At 41.5% G+C, this 21,907-nt stretch overlaps 3 protein-coding genes across 3 annotated transcripts in view; 2 read left to right on the top strand and 1 right to left on the bottom strand.

Annotated features, from left to right (window-relative positions):
- LOC310830553 (olfactory receptor 2AP1-like) overlaps positions 1–21,907 on the bottom strand; it is a gene marked incomplete at both ends in the record, with an annotated part of 456,446 nt that overhangs the window by 106,040 nt on the left and 328,499 nt on the right. The window lies entirely within an intron of this gene.
- LOC310830852 (uncharacterized protein) lies at positions 656–20,227 on the top strand (the record flags this gene model as incomplete). Its single annotated transcript, XM_083710688.1, has 2 exons — positions 656–1,546; positions 19,181–20,227. 2 exons carry the CDS (start codon positions 656–658, stop codon positions 20,225–20,227), a joined length of 1,938 nt encoding a protein of 645 aa, XP_083566814.1.
- Positions 12,957–13,901, top strand: LOC310829629 (olfactory receptor 10A4-like; the record flags this gene model as incomplete). The annotated part of the gene is made up of 1 exon (XM_083708335.1): positions 12,957–13,901. The coding sequence occupies one exon, from the start codon at positions 12,957–12,959 to the stop codon at positions 13,899–13,901; it is 945 nt and encodes a 314-aa protein (XP_083564461.1).

A 21,907-nucleotide genomic window follows, 5' to 3' on the forward strand; every position in this document is an offset into this window, starting at 1 on the left:
AGTAAGATATATTTCTATACTTATATAGGGGGTGGGCTTTCAAGCTGTAGTTTCATCTGACTTGCTCAAGATGGAATGCTTACAATATATTCATATACAGAAGAACTGAAGTGGATTTATTAGACTAATGAACATTTCCCATCACATCATGAGGAGATTCCTCAATATTCTGGGCATCAATATTAGAGATGTAATTGAAATTTCACCTAAATAAAACTTTGAGGGGAACATAGGTGGCAGATTGAAAAGGTAAAACTAAGATTTGTTGTGGCAAAGATGAGAAGAAACCATTTGTGACAATGCAATGGCATATACAGAAAAGAGCTAAATCCAGAAGCAATAGTAAATATGGATTTTATGGTGGCCCTCATTGCAGTCAACAAACTATTTATATATCTTCCTATGCAATTTAGCCCAAGTGGACACAAAGTGGTATAGATAATGTGAACAGCAACAGATTGTTCTTCAGGGAAAAGAGCCAGAAGGAGATTGAACATTGTTGTACTCTCCTCAACATACACAGTATGAGCCTAATGAACCAGTTTTGTTGTTTATCTGCTTTGCACAATTCCTCTTGAATGTATTAATTCATCTTCTTCCTCTCTCCCACCCTCTACATTTCTTTCTAGATCATAGGCCTGTTGTGAAAAGTACAATGGAAAACCAGACCATTGTGGATGAGTTTATTCTTTTGGGGCTTTCTGATGATGCAACACTCCAAGTTTTCCTGTTTCTGATTTTCTTGTCCATCTACCTAATAACCCTTGTAGGAAACATGCTGATCATGCTGGTGATAAGGGTTAACCCTCAGTTACATACCCCGATGTATTTCTTTCTTACTAACTTATCCTTCCTTGACATCTGCTATTCCTCAGTAACAGTTCCCAAGATGCTTGAAAGCCTCCTAGCTAGTAAGAAGACAATTTCTCTCAATGGCTGCATCACTCAGATCTTTTGCTTCATTTTCATGGTTGGAACGGAGATCTTCTTACTTTCAGCAATGGCATATGACCGCTTTGCTGCCATTTGCAACCCACTGAGATACAGCACCATTATCAGCCACCGTGTATGTGTCCAAATGGTTGTAGCTGCATGGATATCGGGCTTCTTGGATTCCCTTGTTAATACCCTCTTTTTAACTGGCTTGCACTTCTGCGGTCCCAGAAATATTAACCATTTCAGCTGTGAGTTGCCTTTGCTGCTGCAGCTGTCTTGCAGTAGTACCTTTGCCAATGAAATGGTGATTCTGACCTTCAGCATGACTTTAGGGTTTGCCTCCCTCCTTCTAATTGTAGCTTCCTATATGCGCATTATTAGCACCATTCTCAAGATACGTTCGGCAGAAGGAAGGCAGAAGGCATTTTCTACTTGCGCTTCCCATCTCACTGTGGTCCTCCTGTTTTGTGGGACAGCATTCATTAGGTACATGAGACCTGCATCTGGGTACTCAGAGACATTAGACAAGCTGGTGTCCATTCAGTACAGCATCCTCACCCCCATGTTAAACCCTATCATATACAGCCTAAAAAACAAAGAAGTGAAGATAGCTTTAAATAAGCTCCTAAGAAAATGACTTTGATCAAGGCTTGACAATGATTTAGATTTTCATACTATTGTGATTTTCATACTATCCTGATTTTTAAAATGAAATTATGTGTGAGAAAAACCTATGCACACTGTTATACATTTGAGGGGACTGGTAAGGGGGAGGTTTAGCGGAGCCAGAACAATTATTTTATTTTATTTTATTTTATTTTATTTTATTTTATTTTATTTTATTTTATTTTATTTTATTTTATTTTATTTTATTTTATTATTTATTTCATTTATATACTGTATAATTGTAGAAAAAACCTCAAGGCAGTTTACCTAAAATGAATGATTTGCTAGGGAAACTATTGATGAATGCCTCCCCCAAGCTAGGTGTTGAGTCATCTTGATCTGCCTTGCCTGCTGCCTCCATCCACCTGCCCACTAGACCAACCTGCTCAGCACTGCGCCTTAGCTGCCAGGGCTCTATGCCCCCTCAAAAATGTGTGTCCAGGGGCATGGCTCACCTGCCCCCCCATGCTATGTCTCTGGGTAGATCAGCAGCAGCAGCAGCAGCTGGAAGTGGTTTGGAACTAGTCTAATTTTATGTCGGCTCAACTTGCACCATCATGCTTTACACCAGCTTTTTCCACCTAGGATTGTTCCCTTAGTAATATCTGAATTCTTATGCAATGGGAATTTTTGTCAACTTGCAAAACATTTATGAAATGTTGTTTGATTAATAATTACATTATAATAATTTCAATCATAATTTTTTTATTATTTATACACCGCCCATCTGGCTGGGTTTCCCCAGCCACTCTAGGTGACTTCCAACACATATAAAAGCATAATGAAACATCAAACATCAACAACTTCCTGACACAGGGCTGCCTTCAGATGTCTTCTAAAAGTTGTGTATTTCTTTATTTGCTTAACATCTGATGGGAGGGTGTTCCACAGGGAGAGGACCACTCCCAAGAAGGCCCTCTGCCTGGTTCCCTGTAACTTCACTTCTCACAGTGAGGGAACCGCCAGAAGGCCCTTGGAAATGGACCTCAGTGTCCATGCTGAATGATGGTGGCAGAGACACTTCTTCAGGTTTAGACTTTACAACAAAAATATGAAAGAAGAGACTTAACATTCCTGGATACTGGGGGGGAAAGTATGCTTTTCTATTCCATGACATTTTAGCATGCTAATAGCAAGAAAAAAATCAGGTTAAAATTTGAACACGCTAAATCTGATAGCATATTTCTCATGGTTCTGTGAAAAAGATAAAAATCCAAAACCTGTATGAATATTAAAATGTTTATAACAATTTTCTATAGCAGTTTTTTAAGTTTTTGTATTTGAATATATCTGAATTGCCTTTGTGTGCAATGAAAATGTTACATTAACTGGCACATATAAAAGGAGAAAAAGCAGGTATTTTACAGGGGGAAAGCCGATAATCAAATGGTGTACTGACAAAAAATAAAAAATACACACTTATGGCTTTGCCAGCTGATTCAGCAACATACCAGTAAAATCAGAAGTAGAGTCTGGCCATTGTCAAGATTCTTCTTGCAAGAGTGCCTCTTGAAAAACACGAGTATTTGTGAATGTATTGCTGCATGCCACCACAATCTCCAAGCAGAGCAAGATTCTAGCAGCAATTCCTCAGTTCCACCCAGCTTTCCCTTCTCTGCAGCATTTTCTTCTTCCACTGCTGGCACTGGAGAAGTCAATTAACTGCAGATCTTCAGCTGCAGCGAGTTCACCCTTTTCCAAGGCATTGTCTTCCTCCTTCACTTCTACTGATGGCATCTCTGTGTACTCCAGGTCCTTCAGATTCCCATCCACCTTCTGGATCTCTTTAGTCACTCTTTCCATCTGGGTGCATTGCAGCTAGACTCCTGGGTCACTTTTAAGCCCCTGTATAACTTTTAACACATCACATGGCATCACACTTTCCTCTCCACAGCAGCTGATCCATTTTATCCAGCTGTTGGCTTTGTAGCTGCATTACTCTCTTAAACCACTCGATGAACATTGATATTCTTCTCTCCATTTCAACTTGGGCACATCTCTTTAGCAGGCTGTCCTCCAGGAAACATGAATCCAAACTTCTGACACCAGTGTTACCTGTCATCCCAATCTCCAAGCGATGTAAGATTCCAGGGGTTCCAGGGGTTTATGTTTCCTTTTGGATATGAAGCACATTGGAGACGGTGGTGTATTTATGGAATATTGAGACATGTATGCAACCTGAGCCTACGATGGAGGGATGCACAGCATCAATACCCCAAGAGGGTCTTGTTTCTCCCATATCCTCTGCCTTGGATTTAAGCAGACAACAAACATCTCATGCTCTGTTTCTCTGCCTTTCCAGCTTGCTGCTTTTGCCTCCAGCTTCTAGCTCACATAACAGCTAACTCTTAACTCTGGTTTTTGTCCTTCTCACTATCTGCAAATAGAGAAAGGGTGCCATTTCCCTCAAAGCCCTTCCTTTGGTCTCCTTAGACCACACCCGGATTCTAGTCTGGATATTTCCCAGAATTTGAAGGCTTGATTATCACTTGCTGGATTTAGGAATTAGAGAGGTCTGGCATCCTGCTTAACATTCCAAGCCTTGTTTAAATTCTAATACTCATTGGATTCGGAGATTAGAGACGTCTGGAACCCACAAACTCATACCAATACTATCATTCTTCCATGAGACCATCTGAAGAGAAAGAATGAAAGCATCACTGGTTAGAGTTTGACACTTCTCCCCAGGGTGTTTCTAAACAAGGGTGTGGGAGCTCAGTGTTGTTTTTGCAGAGTCTTTTACGCAGTGGAATAATGAGCAGTACGTGCCACATACTCTACATTACTTTATTTACACTTCAAAGCTGAGAGATTACATACATGCATCTTGCTTCTGCTGCGAGCAGAGAAGCTTCCTCTCTCCTCTGAAGCACGGAGAGAACTGAGAAATACAGGAAACCAGTGTACGTCACATCCAGTCTCCTTTCCTGTGAGAAACTCCAACAGCAACTCTGACTGTGGAATGTAAACATTGTCTTGTGACAAGCATTTCGCTGCACAGTGAAGAGAGCAGAAACCAACATCCTCCCCCTTTCTGTGAACATCACTGGGCAGCGTGTTCGTACAATATCAGTACAAACCCAACTTCTGCACATAGGTACAGTGTTGATCCCTTGATACAATCTTGGACAATACATCAGCAGGAATTTCATTACCTGGCATATAGGACACCGTTACGAGTCCCTTCTGAATATGTTCCCTAGCATGTTGCAACTTCAATTGCAAGTGCTTCGTGCTTTGCTTACAACCTTCAGAATTCAGCAAAGCCAAACATGCTTTGTTGTCCTGGTAAACCTGGATTGGACATTTGACAGGAATTTTCATGTTACAATTGTAACAACCATTCACAATCCTTAAGTGAATAAGACAGTGCATTCAGTTCAGCTTCACAAGTACTTAAGCTAACTGTTGTTTGCTTCTTGCATGACCAATCAAATAGACCCTGATTGTACATATAGCAAACTCCAGACGTGCTTTTCCTGTCTGCAGTGTCACTTCCAAAACTTGCATCTGCAAATATCTCAAGACCACCAGACTTCTGATTGTTAAATCTCAGTCTGTAATGCATAGTGCCTTTCAAATAGCGCGCTATGCGTTTCAGAGCTTTCCAATCCTTAACAGTAGGATTGTTGACTTGTCTGCTTAGCAAATTACAGCTAACAGCAATGTCTGGTCTTGAACATCTGGCAATGAAGTTTAGCTTGCCTAGCACACTTCTGTACAGTGTAGTGTCAGAAAATGCTTCTTCAGTGTCATCTACCTGATAACCTGTTGTCATCGGTGTGTCTACAGGGTTAGCATCCATCAGGTTTAGTTTGCTTAACACATCAGCAATTTTCCGTGACTGGTGTACTAGAATGTTACCATCTTGATCTCTCTCTATTTCCAGAGATAGGTAGTTGTTTACCTCACCAAGATCTTTCATGTCAAAGTGCTCTTTCAGTTGAGCTAGGGCGTTATTGTACATTGTGACATCTTCCCAAAAGAATAAAAGATCATCAACATAAAACAAACAATACAGTTTCTTTTGCCCCTCCTCTTTGACAAATACACATGGATCAGTTTTCCCTTGCTTAAAACCTAGAGAAAACAATACTTCAGTGAGTTTTGTGTGCCAACACCGTGCACTTTGTTTGAGACCATAAAGGGACTTCTTCAGAGCACAAACAAATCCCTGTTTTACCTGTACGCCATCAGGTGGAAGCATATAAAGTGATTCACCTAGAGATCCGTACAGAAAAGCTGTATTCACATCATGGTGACTAATGTGTAGATTCTCCTCTGCAGCTAGCTTGAGCATAAGCCTAATGCTCTCATACCTCACTGTGGGTGAGTAGGTCTCGTGATAGTCTTCACCTGGTACCTGTGCAAAACCTCTGGCTACCAATCTGGCTTTGTGTCTGACTATCTTGCCATTTTGATCTGTCTTCGCTTTGAAGACCCATTTGCTTCCAAGCAGTTTCATTCCTGGAACTACTGGAACTAGCTCCCAAGTTTTGTTCCTTTCTAAGGAATCAAGCTCAGCCTTCATGGCATTTAACCATGGCTCAGCTTCCTTTGAATCCAAATCCTGGATTTCTTGGAAACTTGAAGGTTCAAATACCTTCTTGGAGCTTTTAACAGCTGTTACTGCTATCTTAGCAAACTCGTCAGCAAATCTCTTTGGAGGTCTGCCTTTTGTGGCTCTTTGTGACCTACGAATTAGCCTTAAGTCCTCAACACTTTCCTCTTCCTTCTTAGGAGAAAAGTGGCCTATTGTGAACAATGGTTCTTCCAATTCTTGAACAGAGCTTTCAGAGGGTCGCATAGAGGCTTTCGCACTCTTGAAATCCTCTGAATCACCCGATTCAGTTTCAGACTCAGAATCAGAACCTTCATCAGTGGGTGTGGGTTGTTGTGGCTGCTTTTGACTATCCTCAGTCTCATCACTGTCATCAGGATAACATTGGAAAATTCCCACATTCTCCCCCCACATGGCATTGTACTCAACACTTCTTGTGAGCTTAATTGTCTTTGAGTCAGTCATCATTATTCTGTAAGACCCTTTCTGATAACCTAGAAAGATACCATGCAATCCACGCTTGTCTAACTTGGAGCTTTGTGGTGAGTGAACCCACATGTCAGAACCAAAAATTTTCATGTGTTTGATGTATGGTTTCTTGCCAAACATCTTCTCATAGGGGGTACAACCAATCGCTGAAGATAACCTCCGATTATAACTGTAAACAAAACACGAGAGAGATTCGGCCCAATAACTCTCTGGAAGACTGGCATCATGCAGCAAGGTTTTTAACCCTTGAAGCCATGTTTGATTTGCCCTCTCGCAAAGTCCATTCTGCCATGGCGAGCGAGGACTAGACAAATCGTGTTGAATTCCTTTCTCAGTCAGAAAAGCTTCAAACTGCTGAGAAGTGAATTCCCACCCGTGATCAGTGAAAAGAGTCTTTATCTTCTTACCATGCACATTTTCCAACCAAGCACAGAATTCCTTGAACCTTGGAAAAGCCTCTGATTTTTGCTTGAGATTGTATACATAAATATACCTGGAAAATGCATCAATGAGAACCATGAAGTACCTGTTTCCACCCAAAGAGGGCGCTAGTGGACCAACCAAATCAGCATGAACAACCTGGTATGGTTCTGTAGCTTGCCTACTAGACACCTTACCTTTCGCAGCCATTTTCACTTTGTTTGCTGCGCATGCCTTGCACTTCATGTGGTATCTGCAGGGTGTAATAGTCATACCTTCAACCAAGGCAGGCATTTTAGATACTGCCTCAAAATGCAAATGACCAAATTTCCGGTGATAATCATGAATACATCCTGCATGCAAACTTTTGTTAGAACCTGCAATGGAAAAAGTTTCATCCTGCACAACATCATCAAAATACAAAACAAACAAACGATCAACATATTCAGCATGCAATACATAATCATTTTTCTTTGTGATGATGCATTTCTTGTTCTTGAAGGAAACGTCAATGTTCCGTTCATTCAGCTGCGCAACGCTGAGTAGATTATGTTTGGCATCTGGTACATAAAGCACATCCTGTATCGATAAGTCCAAACTGTGAAGAACAACAGTTCTGTAGCCTTTACTGGGGATTGTGTGGTCATCCGCCTGGTGAATCGCACCTTCCTGCGGTGTAAAAGACACGAACAGTCGCTTATCGTTGCACATGTGGTGGGTCGCCGCTGAATCAACAACGAAGAAAGATCTAGATGTCTTCTGGACCTTTGCAACCTTTGGAGTGAAGCGTGAGACCATTGCCTTGTGCTGCGTTGTCCTGGACACCGGACCTTTGCCTTTGCTCTGGCCTCTTCCACGCGATGAGCTTTCGCTGCGCTGCTCTGTCTTGGCCCTGGGATATCTGCATTCCCTCTTCATATGGCCTAGACGTCCACACGAGTAGCATTTCACTGCCTTCAAAGCTTTGGCGCCATCTGGTGGTTCCACTGCACTATGGGATGACGTCTGTGAAGACTCCCCCTTACCCATGCAGCTAGCACCCCGGCGGTCTGCTTCATTCAGAATCACGGCAGTAACATAGTCCACTGTCAGCTGAGCAGTTGGCTGTACAGCAATCTGAGTGGCAACAGACTCCCAACTTGAACCCAAAGAATGTAGTATCATGAAGGAATACACAGCCTCTGGAAAGGTGAGTCCTCTCTGTTGCAGCTCATGTCTCAGATTCTGCATCTCCATCAGATGTGTACGCACATCTCCACCTTCAGCAAGAGCCATACCATGCAGCCTAGTACAGTAAAACATAGTGGACCCAGCTTCTGTCCTCAAGTGAGCTTCTCTCAAAGCGTCCCAAATTTCTCTGGCTGAGGTCTTATCACACAACAGACAGAGCTCTTCTGGGGATACTATCAATGTAAGAGTTCCTCTCGCTTTGGAATCCATAGCTTTCCATGCATCTGTAATTGGAGCTGGGTGTGTGTGTCTGTAATCACCTCAAACAGACCCTCTTTCCACAGAATAGCCTCTGCATAGAGAACACAGTCCACGTAGTTTTTCTTATTGAGCTTAGGAATCCCAAAAGCATCAGCTAGCTTTGCATTCACCATTTCTGCTGCTTTAAATCAAGCTGCTTCACTGTTTTCTGCAGCTGCTTTATTCCAAAAGCACTTTTAAAAGGTATTTCGGTTTCCCCCAAGCCTATAAGCTTGTTCCTTTGAGCCTTTGCCTGTGCCCGGCAAACAGCTCTAAAAGTTCAAAGTCCAGCCATAAAGCCATTAATTAGGAGCTGACAGGCTGCCCGGAGCATGAGCACATACCTCATCAATCATCTTGACGCGCAGAGCAGATACCGTCCGATCCGTCCCTCTGCATTCCGATCCTTTTTGCCGGCATTCTGATTCGACTTCTGAATTCCATTCTCAAGATGACTGCGTTTTTCTGGGCCCCATAACCAGTAATATTGTTTTTGCAGAGTCTTTTACACAGTGGAATAATGAGCAGTACGTGCCACATACTCTACATTACTTTATTTACACTTCAAAGCTGAGAGATTACATACATGCATTTTGCTTCTGCTGCGAGCAGAGAAGCTTCCTCTCTCCTCTGAAGCACAGAGAGAACTGAGAAAAACAGGAAACCAGTGTACGTCACATCCAGTCTCCTTTCCCGTGAGAAACTCCAACAGCAACTCTGACTGTGGAATGTAAACATTGTCTTGTGACAAGCATTTCGCTGCACAGTGAAGAGAACAGAAACCAACACTCAGGTCACAGATCTCTTCTGTGTCTAGCTTTGATGTTACTGGCTCCTGAGAGTTGGTGGGTTATAAGCTCTTTATACTGTGAGTGAGCATTATTTTCTTGGAAAAATATTCAAAAGGGCCAGTTCTGGGGTGGCTTCTAATACCTGTTTGTTTATTTTGCATATTTCTTGTAGGACCACTGTCCCAAAGAGTTGTATTTGCACATACTTTTGTAACCCATGAAAAGTTTTAATAAAAATTATCTAACAAAAAGTGTCTGATTTGTTGAGTAGTAACAGAGAGTGCCTTGGGTTTGCACATCTTGTGTTGTGCCATTCATGGGGGTTATTGAGGAGCATTCCTGTAGGACAGGGATGGAGAGCCTTTGACCCTTTAGAGGTTGCTGGACTACAAATCCCATCATTTCTGAACATTACCCATGTGGGCTGGGACTGATGGGATTTGACGTCCAACCATATCTAGAGATATATAGGTTCCTCTTGGTTGATTTTATTTCTGAATTAAAGGTTTCATGAAATAGAAAGGATTTACAACCTTTTCAGCCAGGCAAAAATGTTCATGTGTTTCTAACCTCTTCAGGGGAAAGTTCCTAAATGTTGGAGTTTTGAGACTTTGGAAGAAGATGAATAATAAACTGAAGTTATTCTGGTGTGTGGACATTTTGCCCCTAAAATTTAAAAGTGAAAGGAAACAGCTGGGCATATCTGATTTTCATGAAAGTGTTGCCATTCCTAGGTGCTACTGTTGGTGAGTGGTTTTGAGAATCTAAGAGCATCTGAACCTTGACCTCGTTGACCTATTGTTGAAATATCATTGTTGAAATGATATTTGATTTTCTGTTTAATCCCAACAAATGGATTTTGCAGCAGAATTCTGAATAAATAAAGTAATGGAAATAATAAATGCTTAGACCCAGTACTGGACACATGATAAAAATCAATTGGTTTCAATAGGTCTTCTTTGTGTATTACATAGTTCAGGGGTAAAAAATCTTTTCCAGGTCAAGGACTCCATTGACCCATGGCAACTCATGGCTCACATTAAAGTGAATGTACCTCAAGTGTAAAAGTGGGTGTGACCATTTTAATTTTTAATTTTAAAAGGACACTTTTGGTCACAAAAATCTCTTGACATCACAGTGTCAGAGGAGACAACTCATATGAGTGAAAGGTAAAAACATTGTGCTCCCCCCCATTTTTTTACCTGCATTCTACTACATTACTAATTAAATCAATGACACTGTGAAAAGACAGAGACATGTACAACAACTCACCTATCATAAAAAGCTTGGTGAAAATCAGTAGCTCACCTGACTGGGCTGAGTTGCTGCTGCATGGTGGGATGGAGAGGAAGAGGGGCAAGGTTGACTTGATTAAATGCATTAGGTGCTCCTGCTGGTGAATTTGTACCGTGATGGCTTTCCATCCTGGAATTTAGCCACAACTCATCCAAAGGGAGGTCAGATGATCAGTGCAGCCCCATTATGCCATCCACTTCTAGTGAGACTACCTATGATTATCACCTGAACTCCTGCATAACAAATTATTGAACATTGATGGAAGGCTACTCCTTCTGGACAGTTTTGCAGCTATCAGGGACATTTGTTGTTGTCTCAGCACCTCACTGACCCACGCTTGAGTTGCATTGTGGGTTTAACTAATCACCTATGGGCTAAGTAGATTGGGGGCAGCTGTTCACTATGTTGCAGGGGTTGGGAATTTTTTTCCACCCGGGAGCCACTTTCTCTTCTTGGAAACTTTCTGAGAACCACATATTATGAAATCAACAACAAATGTCAATTTAAAAGTGTGGATAGTGGAGATTTTTGCCCAGGTTTGAAGCAGAGATGGTTGCTAGTTGGCTCCTGCATTGTATCCTGTAGAATATGAATATTCCTGATCCTGGTATGTTAAAATTGAATAAAGTGGCTTTAGTTAGTCCAGTGATAGGTATCTCATCTTACTTTGCACATCTTTCTGAAACATGTTAATTTAAAGATTAGCACAGTTATGTAGTGAGGTCCTATTAATGTTTAGCCAGAACTAAATCTCACTGGTTTCAATAAGGCTTACTTCTTAGTCTGTTTGTAAGAGTTTGCATTCACAGAGTCCCTTGTTCTAGAGATATCTTAAGGAGAACCTGGATATCATGCACTTTTGAAAAATGTAATCACTTTGCTTATAATTGGTTTGCTTTGATTTGCTTCACTTATTAATTCACACAGAAATTCCTCAAGAATAATAGCTACCACATTTTCAGATATGACAGGACACTGACGATTTCCCTTGATTTTTTTTATAAAGCATTTATATACCACCTAATTATTCATATTTCTTAGAGGTGTACATGAAATTGCAATACACGACACAGATCTAAATAAATAGTGGTTTAGACAATGAAGTAGGAGTACTTAATGAAGCCTCCAGGGTTCCAGAGTCCCAACTTCCTACACCCGCAAACCTCCTGTGATTAAAGATGCCCCAGATAAATACATTTGCTGCTCTTCTTCGCAATCAAAGATTTTACTGCAAGGTATGATTTGCTGGTTTCACCTTAAATAATTGTCATCAAATTCCAGAGCAGGGATGGGTGGATATGACAGCTTTGTTTTGCTGGAGAACTCCATTACAAAATTCACAAAAGTGTGAATTTCAAAGAATGGCTGCGGTTTTGTTTACATATTGTGTGGATTAGGTAAGTTCACCTTTAAATGGGTATTGAATTAAATTTCTTTTTTCTTGTTTCTTGGTTTGTTTGTTTTTTTGGAATTCTACAAAATGGAGATATTTGTCACAATTTATCAAAAGAAATGTTCATTAGCCTAATGAAGAAAGCACAGGGTCATCATCATGCAATGATAAAGATCTGACTCCCCCCATCCCCCCCCCCCCGGATGATGTTGGGCTACAACTCCCATCATTCATCAGCATCTCTCTGGGATTTTGGGGTATTTCAAAATATGTGTAGCTTGCCATTTTTAGTGACTATATGGAACAGGTAATTTATTCTGCAGATGCAAAACAGTTCTTGTCATTAGAAGAGTTAAATTTAGAACATTGGTTTAAGCATTTATGAAAGAAAGGAATCTTTAACATGCATTTCAAGGAGTTTAGAATTGAAATATTTTAATAATAAGCTTATATAAGCTATACTGGTTTGTCCAATGATAGCCTCATAATGTCAAGTTTTCATTAATTTTTTTCTTCCTCTGCTCCTTTCCTTTATAGATGTTATTTTCTATTCTACAAAGAAAAATGATGGCTCCAAATGAAGACTGGATATCCAGTGAGGAATGCAGCTGCTATACTGCAAAAGCATATTGGATTTTTCACTTTCCCATAACCTGCACCATGCCATGGTTTCCCAACATCATCACCATGTTTTGTGATGCATCTTAAGATGCATACTTGGAGATCAATCTGAGGTGCTGTTGCCACAACCAGAAGCATTCATGTTTGAAAAGCATTCCAAAACATAGTATATTGTGGTGTAGCAATTCTTAAAGGTTTGTGCAGTATATTGTTCTTATCACAATTCCTTTGAGTCTGGTTAGCATTGCAGGAACAACATAACAGGGGGAAAATAGCAACCCCCTTCCCTTAACTTCTTAGTAAATAATAAAGAATGGCATGGACAAACAGTAGTGATGTCACAGAGTTTATTTTGTTGGGTTTTTCTGATCTTCTTCAGCTGCAGCTTCTGCTTTTTCTGGTATTTGCGATTATGTATATTGTGACCTTATTGGGAAATATCACCATCATTTTGCTCACAACAATTGATCCAGCCCTTCAAAACCCCATGTATTTCTTTCTCAGGAATTTGTCTTTCTTGGAGATCTGCTTCACTCTAGTTATAGTCCCTCAAATGTTGGTGAACCTCCTTTCAGAGAACAAAACCATTTCCTTCCCTGGATGTGTCATGCAAATGTATTTCTTTTTCTTTTTTGGAAGTTCTGAGTGTTTTCTCCTGGCTTCCATGGCTTATGACCGCTATATAGCCATATGCAGCCCTTTGCACTATACAGTAATTATGAAAAAGAGGTTTTGTATCCATCTGGCCCTGTTCTCCTGGTGCTCAGGAATTCCAGTGGGGACAGTTCAGACAACATGGCTATTTAGTTTCCCATTCTGTGGTCCCAATAAGGTCAATCACTTTTTTTGTGATGGTCCACCAGTGTTAAAACTAGTCTGTGCAGACACTTATCTATTTGAGCTGTATGCTGTCACAGGGACTATTGTAATTGTACTATCCCCCTTTATCCTAATCTTGGTCTCCTATGTTCATATCATCACTACGATCTTACGAATGCCATCAGCCGAAGGCAGACACAAAGCCTTTTCCACTTGCTCTTCACATCTTGTTGTGGTGACTTTGTTCTACGGCACAGCTGGGTTAACTTATTTTCGACCCAAATCCAGTTATTCTCCAAACACCCAAAAGCTGTTGTCCTTATCGTACACAGTTGTCACTCCCATGCTGAATCCCATCATCTACTGTTTGAGAAACAAGGAAGTGAAAGAAGCCATGAAGAGACTTTTGAGTAGAAAAACACTGAAATTGCAGCTGTAATCGCATGAAAGACTGGAAGGGTTTCAGGGATGTAGTTCAGTAGTGGTGCATCTGTTTTGCATGAGAAGGACCCAGGCTGAGTCTTCAACAATGACAAAAAGGACTAAGAGAAACTCAGTGTCTGAAATCTTGGAGATCCACTCACAGACAATGTAGACAATATTGAACTAGATGAACTGGTGGTTTGATTGCATATGGCAACTTCCTATGTTCCTTACTCACCTGCACCTACCCTACAAAGGTAACAGATTGAAGTATCCCTTCAGTTATTTCTTGTTGCATTTTAACTTATCTCCCTGTTTTGAAAATATATTTTGAGAATGAGATATAAAGTTATAAGTGACCCCTTCTGTTGCTCTGTTATTGAGAATCTTGATAGAAAATGCTGTATTCATAGAAACAGATATGTTAGGACTGGATCCACTCAATTCCCTAGATTGCCATAAAGTCAGGCATAGCCAATGCCCTGCTGACATTGTTTAATTCCAGTTCTCATCAGCCCCAGCCAACATGGCCAAAGGGCATGGAGAATGAGAACTGCAGTCCAACATCTGGAGACAAGCCCTGCATAAGTGTACAGCTATTGTGAATGTAGCTCTCCACTCACTGGAGGACTGTCAACAGGTAAGGAGGGATCAGGATGCACAGGGAAGGCATTGGGGACAATGTGAAAAATGAATGGACCAAACACTTCGTGGTGGTTGTTAAAAATATTTTGTGCCAGTGCTTCTTAGCGCTGCAAATAAGAACATGTATGTGTTAGGTTGGTTGGTTTATGTATTTCCTATATATGAACTTCAGTGCTTTCTTTTTTTAGATTGTCTCAAGGTGTTGGATCCAAAGATTCTTGTCCTCCTTTGAAACACACTTCTTCCAGTGGAATGATCTTCCTTGGAAGAAGCTCCTTCTGTTGCAGAAAGCCATTTCCGACTCGGAGGAGATGGGGTTGCGGGCCGACTCCTCCTACACGCGCGCGGGGGCTGGCCTTTGCCCCTCGCGTGAGCAGGGAATCCCCGGGCGTGTCACCAAGCTGGCCCGCCAATCAGCGGGCCGGGGAGGTGGGGCCTGTGCCTACTTAAGGCTAGGCATGCCCGGGGACTGCCCTCTTTCACCTGGACAGCTCGGAGATCTTTTCCCTTCCCACCCACCCTTTAGGTTTAGCTAGCTATGACCTTGCTATGGACTTCGGTTGGTCGCCGCAAGGGGCCTGGTAGGAATTTTTCCAAGTTGGCACAGTTCGAGCCTTTGGGTTTTTTCGCCTACCTCGTAGCAAACGTCACAACTTTCGCAGTATCGGCGGTTAGGCATTGGCAGGGGGTATTGATATGCAAATGAATGGGGGGAAGGAAGTGCCATCACCTTCCCCCAATGAATGGGGTAGTCCGGTAGAGGACTCCGGGGGGCGTTGCCTTGTCCGAAACCTAGGGAGGTAAGGGCCTCCGGCACGCCCCCGAGTGGTGACACCCGTGGGATCCTAGTTGGCGTACTTCAACAGGACCCCCACGGTTTGTGGACAACCCTTCCCGGTCACCATGCCGGGTAGTCGTTAGGTGCCAATGCCTAAAGCCAATACCTTTCAATTCTGTAATCAATAAAGTTGTGGCCTTTTCATGCCCATTAACCCAAAATACTGTGTCCTGTGTCTTCATTTCACGTGGGGGAGGGGTCTTGCCAGGCAAAAGCAGCCTTTCAGTACAACCCATTATGGGTTGCTATCATAATGAAGTGATAGTTTCCTATAAAACTGATAATTTATACAGCACACCATGCCATGCTAAGAACATAAACTCATAGAGTTGTGGAGCTGGAAGGGACCCCAAGGGTCATCTAGGTCAACTACCTGCAATGCAGGTACCTTTTGCTCAATGTGGGTCTCACATTGCTTCCACCATGTGGTCTGAGCCTGTATCTTGGATACTGTTGGGGGTGGGGTGGGAATACAGCCCTCTGTCTCATTAACTGTTGTAAGTACTGATGAGAAAATGCACAGCTGATGAAGACAGAAACCTATATCAGAATTAAAATTAATCTAGACTGTTAATCTACTCTTGTGGATAGGGGAAACAGCATATTCTATTTAAACATGTTCTATTCCACCCACAAAATGTAAGTAGGGAAAACATCCCTGTTAACATAATTGTATCTGTGTTTTCTGAAAAGTAAACATTTGGTTTAATCAGATATTGCACAATTAGCATTAACTACTCTAGGGAGAATGAAGAGGGGACAATCTAATCCCAGGTGTCACTTAAGGAAATTCATATAATCAAACTTGGTCACCAAAGCACAAATCTTTCATAATCTGAGTGGCTCCTAAGCTCCTAAGATTCTGCAGGTAGGCAAATAATTTATTCATTTTTACTTAGCAAACCTTTGCCATGTAGCTGCTGCTCAACAGGAAATTTATGAGTTCAACCTTAGTGTATTCACATACATGTCTGGGTTTTTTATCACCTATTCCAATTTAGGAATAAGAACATAAGAAGAAGCTTCCTGGATCAGGCCAATCTAGTCTAGCATCCCATTTTGACTGCGGACACTGCGTGATTCTTCACTTTGATTTATATGATATAACACTAATGTAGAATCAGCAAAGCTTCCTTTCCATTTCATACTGTATTCTGTCCACTTGCATTAGCCTGCATTCTACATCACTATACGTGATAAATGGAGAATTCACATAAGTTTAGAGTAAACCTCCATAATTTTAATCCACCTCCAGCCCCTGTCCAGTACAACACTTTTGCACTTTCAGCACCCCAGATAAATAGCATATCATCCTGTGGTTAATTGTTTCCAGTGAAGGAGACTTCACCATCTCCAAATGTAGTGATGTGTACCCATCGGAACTTTTCCTATGGCTCCCCTCATCCCCTGTAGATAATACCATCAGTAAAGTTGGCAAAACTTGATATAAAATATACCATCAATAAACTATCATGACCCTGGTGCTAGTCTGTATCTTAAACATAATCTAAAAGGTTTGTGTCAAAATTCCTGACCTATTAATATTAAAGATTAGCACACTAATTTGGTGTTATCAGCAAACTTTAATTATCAGAGAGAGAGAGAGAGAGAGAGCACAATCTTCCTCCAAAAGTAAAGTCATGATTCAGGAAACAAGCAAGATAAATGGTCTTTTCTTACTAAGTTTATGGACAATGTATGGACAAGGTAAACAAAACAGGAACTTGTAAGAAATGAACAAATGATTAGCCAAAGACCCATCCCATTTCCTCGGTGCTTTTTCCCAAGAAAATATGTGCCAGAACTCACTGTGAAGTTGTTATTGTAAGTTGCTGGGTGATGCAGGTCAGTCCTGAACAGTTACCAGTGCTCCTAGTTCTGGTGCAAGTCAAATAAATGTCCCCGCACCCCTCATTCTCTTATATTCAGGTGGATGGCTAGGACAGCTCAGAACAGTAGAGGCCTGGCTGGGAAGCTTAAAGCCTACCACCACTAAATGGGAGACAGATTGAAGAAAAGGAAATACAAATTGGCACTGCCCCATAGCTTCACCAATTGCAGCTAGGAGCAGCTAGGAGCTAGGTGGAGTCATAGATGTAAAATAAATGTCAACTCACATACACTGGGCAGCTTGAGGAGGAGCCTACAAAGAACTGTGTGACTAGTTCTGTGCACTCAAGGGGTCTTTGAATTTGTATTTCTTGACCACTTTACTGCCCACCACGGCAGCCTGGTTGAAATTGGGAGAATTCCCAAAGCAGTTTGTGATATGCAGGGAAGAGATACTGTATTTCACCACATAATCATTACATTTTTATGTTAATTTTTATTTCCAAAAAGGGGTGTGTGGTGATTATGCAAGAAAAAAAGTGGGTGTGGGGAGAGCGTTTGTGTGCTGCTGCATTTGGGGACGCCTGGGAGGAGACAGATCTGCAGTAAGAAACCCTACATTCCCTGCCCCGTGAGCCCCACATGGAGGAGAAGAAGAAGAGTTTGGATTTGATATCCCGCTTTATCACTACCCGAAGGAGTCTCAAAGCAGCTAACATTCTCCTTTCCCTTCCTCCCCCACAACAAACACTCTGTGAAGTGAGTGGGGCTGAGAGACTTCAGAGAAGTGTGACTAGCCCAAGGTCACCCAGCAGCTGCATGTGGAGGAGCGGAGACGTGAACCCGATTCACCAGATTACGAATCTACTGCTCTTAACAACTACACCACACTCGCCCTCTGCACTGGCCCTGCCTCAGGCATGCACGCCTCTGCTGCTTGCTCCCTGGCACACACAGTTACTGGGTACTGGGCAAATCTGCAGGTCCCAGCTGTGTGCCTCTGGGCAGGACCTCACCATCATCCCTTCCCCTGCCAAATTTCTCCTCCATTGCTGGGTCTTGGGCTGGGCCTTCTCAGCTGCCACCACTGCCTTTGCAGTGTGTGTGGGGCTGCCTCCTTTTCCATGGGCTGAGGGCTGGCTCAGCCAACAGGCAAGGTCCACAGGCAGGCGTGGGTCCACAGCAGAACAGGAAGAGTCTGGGAAACAGCTGCACCAAGAGCCATTTAATTTTTAAAAGCAGAGAAATGCTGTTGAAAGTAAACAACAGCTTCAGAGCAAAAAGAAACACCTCACTCGCAAGGGATTTTCATTCTTTGGAAAGGTATTTTCACTCCTGCAACGATTATGCGGTGAATGCTTTGGGACTGATTTTAGGGCCCCCAAAAAGGGGTATAGCTATTTTGCAGTGGCAGTGATTATTTGGGGAAATACAGGTAGATCATTCTTGAGAGAAATCTAAACAGATAGTTTGCAGAGGTCTTATTTGATATTACACTTGCAAATTAGTAAGTGGAACATTTCAGTCATAGAGCCAAAAGGTATGGACTATCTCCCAACCAATTCTGTAAATGTAATGGTTATGTTTCGAATAGATTTTTCCCAGCCACAGTTAAACATGTAAGATATTCCATCTAACAGTTTCTCAATAAGGGAGTGAACAACTCTCCGACGGACACTATAGCATTTTATTTTATTTTATGTGAAGTTCCTACAAGAAATTGTTGTGTAATGCAGGGTGTTGGAGAGGGAGAAATGCATTGAGAACAAAATGAGCACATTAAAGAACAAGACACTGATTAACAAAGTGATGGACAATTAGACTGAGTAAGTCAACTTTTAAAGACTGGTGACAATACATTTCCCCTTATCCTGCCTTAAACTGCCCATATTTGACCTGTCCATCCTTTATTGCTTTCTACTAACAGAAAGGAACAAGTTCAATGCTTGAAGAGTGGTAGAGAGACACTACCATCTCTTTAGAAAATTGCTTATAGAAGAAGGAACACCCCGACAGCTTTATCTGACAGTATTCAAGACATGATGACACAGACTGAGAAAAAGTTAATTACCCAAGACAATTGGACCAGTGTTACAGAATTCATCCTTATTGGCTTTTCCAATCACCCTGAGCTTCAGGTACCTCTTTTCATCCTCTTCCTTATCATCTATGGAATAACTTTGTCAGGAAATGTCCTAATTGTTCTTGTCACAACCTTGGACCTTTCACTTCAAAGCCCCATGTATTTCTTTCTCCGGAACCTTTCTTTCTTGGAGATCTGCTTCAATTTAGTCATTGTCCCAAAGATGCTGGTGAATTTTCTGATAGAGAACAAGACCATTTCCTATGCTGGCTGTGCCACACAAATGTATTTCTTCTTCTTCTTTGGTGCAGCTGAGTGCTGTCTTCTTGCTGCCATGGCATATGACCGTTACATTGCCATCTGCAATCCCTTACGTTATCCAGACATTATGAACAGAAGGACCTGCTTCCAGTTAGCTGCTGTATCATGGTTCTCAGGCTTCCCTGTCTCTACTGTACAGACCACATGGATCTTCAGTTTGCCATTTTGTGGACCTAATAAAGTCAACCATTTCTTCTGTGACAGTCCCCCTGTTCTAGAGTTGGCTTGTGCTGATACTTACATGTTTGAAATTGAAGCTCTCACGGCCACTGTGCTCTTCATCATGTTTCCCTTCCTCTTGATTCTCCTCACATATGTTCGCATCATCACCACTATCCTGAGCATGCCTTCAGCAGAGGGACGACATAAAGCCTTCTCGACATGTTCATCTCATCTCGTAGTGGTTACTTTGTTTTACGGTACAGCTACATCTACCTATTTCCGGCCCAAATCCAGTTACTCACCAGATACAAAGAAGATCCTCTCCCTGTCCTACACAGTCATCACACCCATGTTAAATCCAATCATCTATAGCCTGAGAAACAAAGAGGTAAAAGGTGCATTGAAAAGGACATTGTGCAGGAGAATATTTGCCCAGAACACAATATTATTTGTTGATAATTAACATAGGTCTGGCATGTGCATGACTTGATGACTGTGATATAAAATGGTGATTTGGATGTATGGATGGGCTTTCATTTATCAGCTTTATATCTTATATAAATTTATGTTATAATTATTTTCAAAAAGTATCTTCAATTTTTAGGGAAATATATATCCAACCATTTGAAGAGTACAGGAATTACAGGGAAAATGCAGCATGTAATGAACTTTTATTGTAAAATATTGTTTTTATTAATCAACTAGCTTTCTTGTTTACCATTATTTGCCAAGACTAGTTTCTTTCTTGATTTCTTTTGATTGAAGTTATTCAGTTGGATGATAGCACTGATGAGAATAAGATCCAATCCCATGAAACTACTGTTACTCTATATGCAGTATAGCTATTAGGACTGTACATTCTACCACCTCTTCAGCATGGGATAATGCTTAATTGCTGTATCCCATATCTCCTCAGAAGGAGTGACCCTACTATTAGGCAAAGAGAGGTGTCAACCTCAGGTATTGAATGCTGGGAGGCAGGGAATGACAGTGCTAACTTATTTAAGATAGTGATAGCATGCTCAGAGAATATTGGCCCTACCAGCTTACTTGCAAAAGCTACAATTTCCAGACTATCTTCAAAGGCAGTCCCATGTAGCATGCATTGCAATTGTAAGCTTGGAGGTTGGCACTGCATGAATAACCATGGCTAGCCTATCTTTATCCAGAAATGACCACAGTTATCACATCAACCAAACCCAGGCATAGGCCTTCCTAGCCATTAAGGTTACCTGTCCCTCAAGTGACAGAGATGTTTCCAGAAGCACCTGCAAGCTTTTAGAATTTCAGTTCCAGTCGTCCGAGCTGATATGGCTCATCTTCCTTTGAGCCCAGCAGAGCATTAAAACAACAAAGTCCACACAATGGAAGGATGAGGCAGGTATGGGCTACATTGCTATACTTTATTACTAAGCTATGCAGAGAGCAAAGAAATATACATCTCCTCTCTGTGAGAAGCAGAGAGCAACTCAACAAAGAAAAACGAAAGAACAAAAGAAACAGGAAACCAGTAACGTCACATCCCGTCTCCCTTTCCCGTGAGAATCCAACAGTATCTGGACTGTGGAATGTAAACAGTCCTGTGACTGCAAGCAGCTGCTCAGTGAGGAAACAGAAACTAACACAAGCTACATACCTGCTCCTACTTGTTTTCTATTTTGGGGGGGAAATTTTGATATTGATTTGTTTGTGAAGGACCCACTTTGGTATATATCAAAGTATGCTGGATATAGTCTGGGGCGCACTGTTTACATGGGACTCTGGCTTGCTAAGAGGGCTTCTTCTAATGTGAAATGAGAGTGTGTTCTAGTACCCAACTACCATTCCCATAGAGTTGTGCATTGAAATTTGGTTGGTTTGTTTCCAAGCAAACACAAGCTTGCTAATAACCTCTTTTCCACCCCTCCCCATCCCCTATACTTCCTAGTAAGCAGTAGAAATATGCATGTGGGTGGGTGTGAAAGTGCAAAGGTATATAAAGTAGAAGAGTGCCTAATGCTTATAAAAAAGAATAATTTAAAAATGAAAAATAAAGCAAATTAATATACTTTATACATCATTAATAACATTCATAAAATCAGCTCCATTTCAGTTTGGAAGCTCAGAGCAAGACTTGAAGTAGCTTAGAGGAAGTTACTTGTAC

This window comes from Podarcis gaigeae (genome assembly GCF_964106915.1).
Source record: "Podarcis gaigeae genome assembly, chromosome: 13".
Classification (NCBI taxonomy): Eukaryota; Metazoa; Chordata; class Lepidosauria; order Squamata; family Lacertidae; genus Podarcis; species Podarcis gaigeae.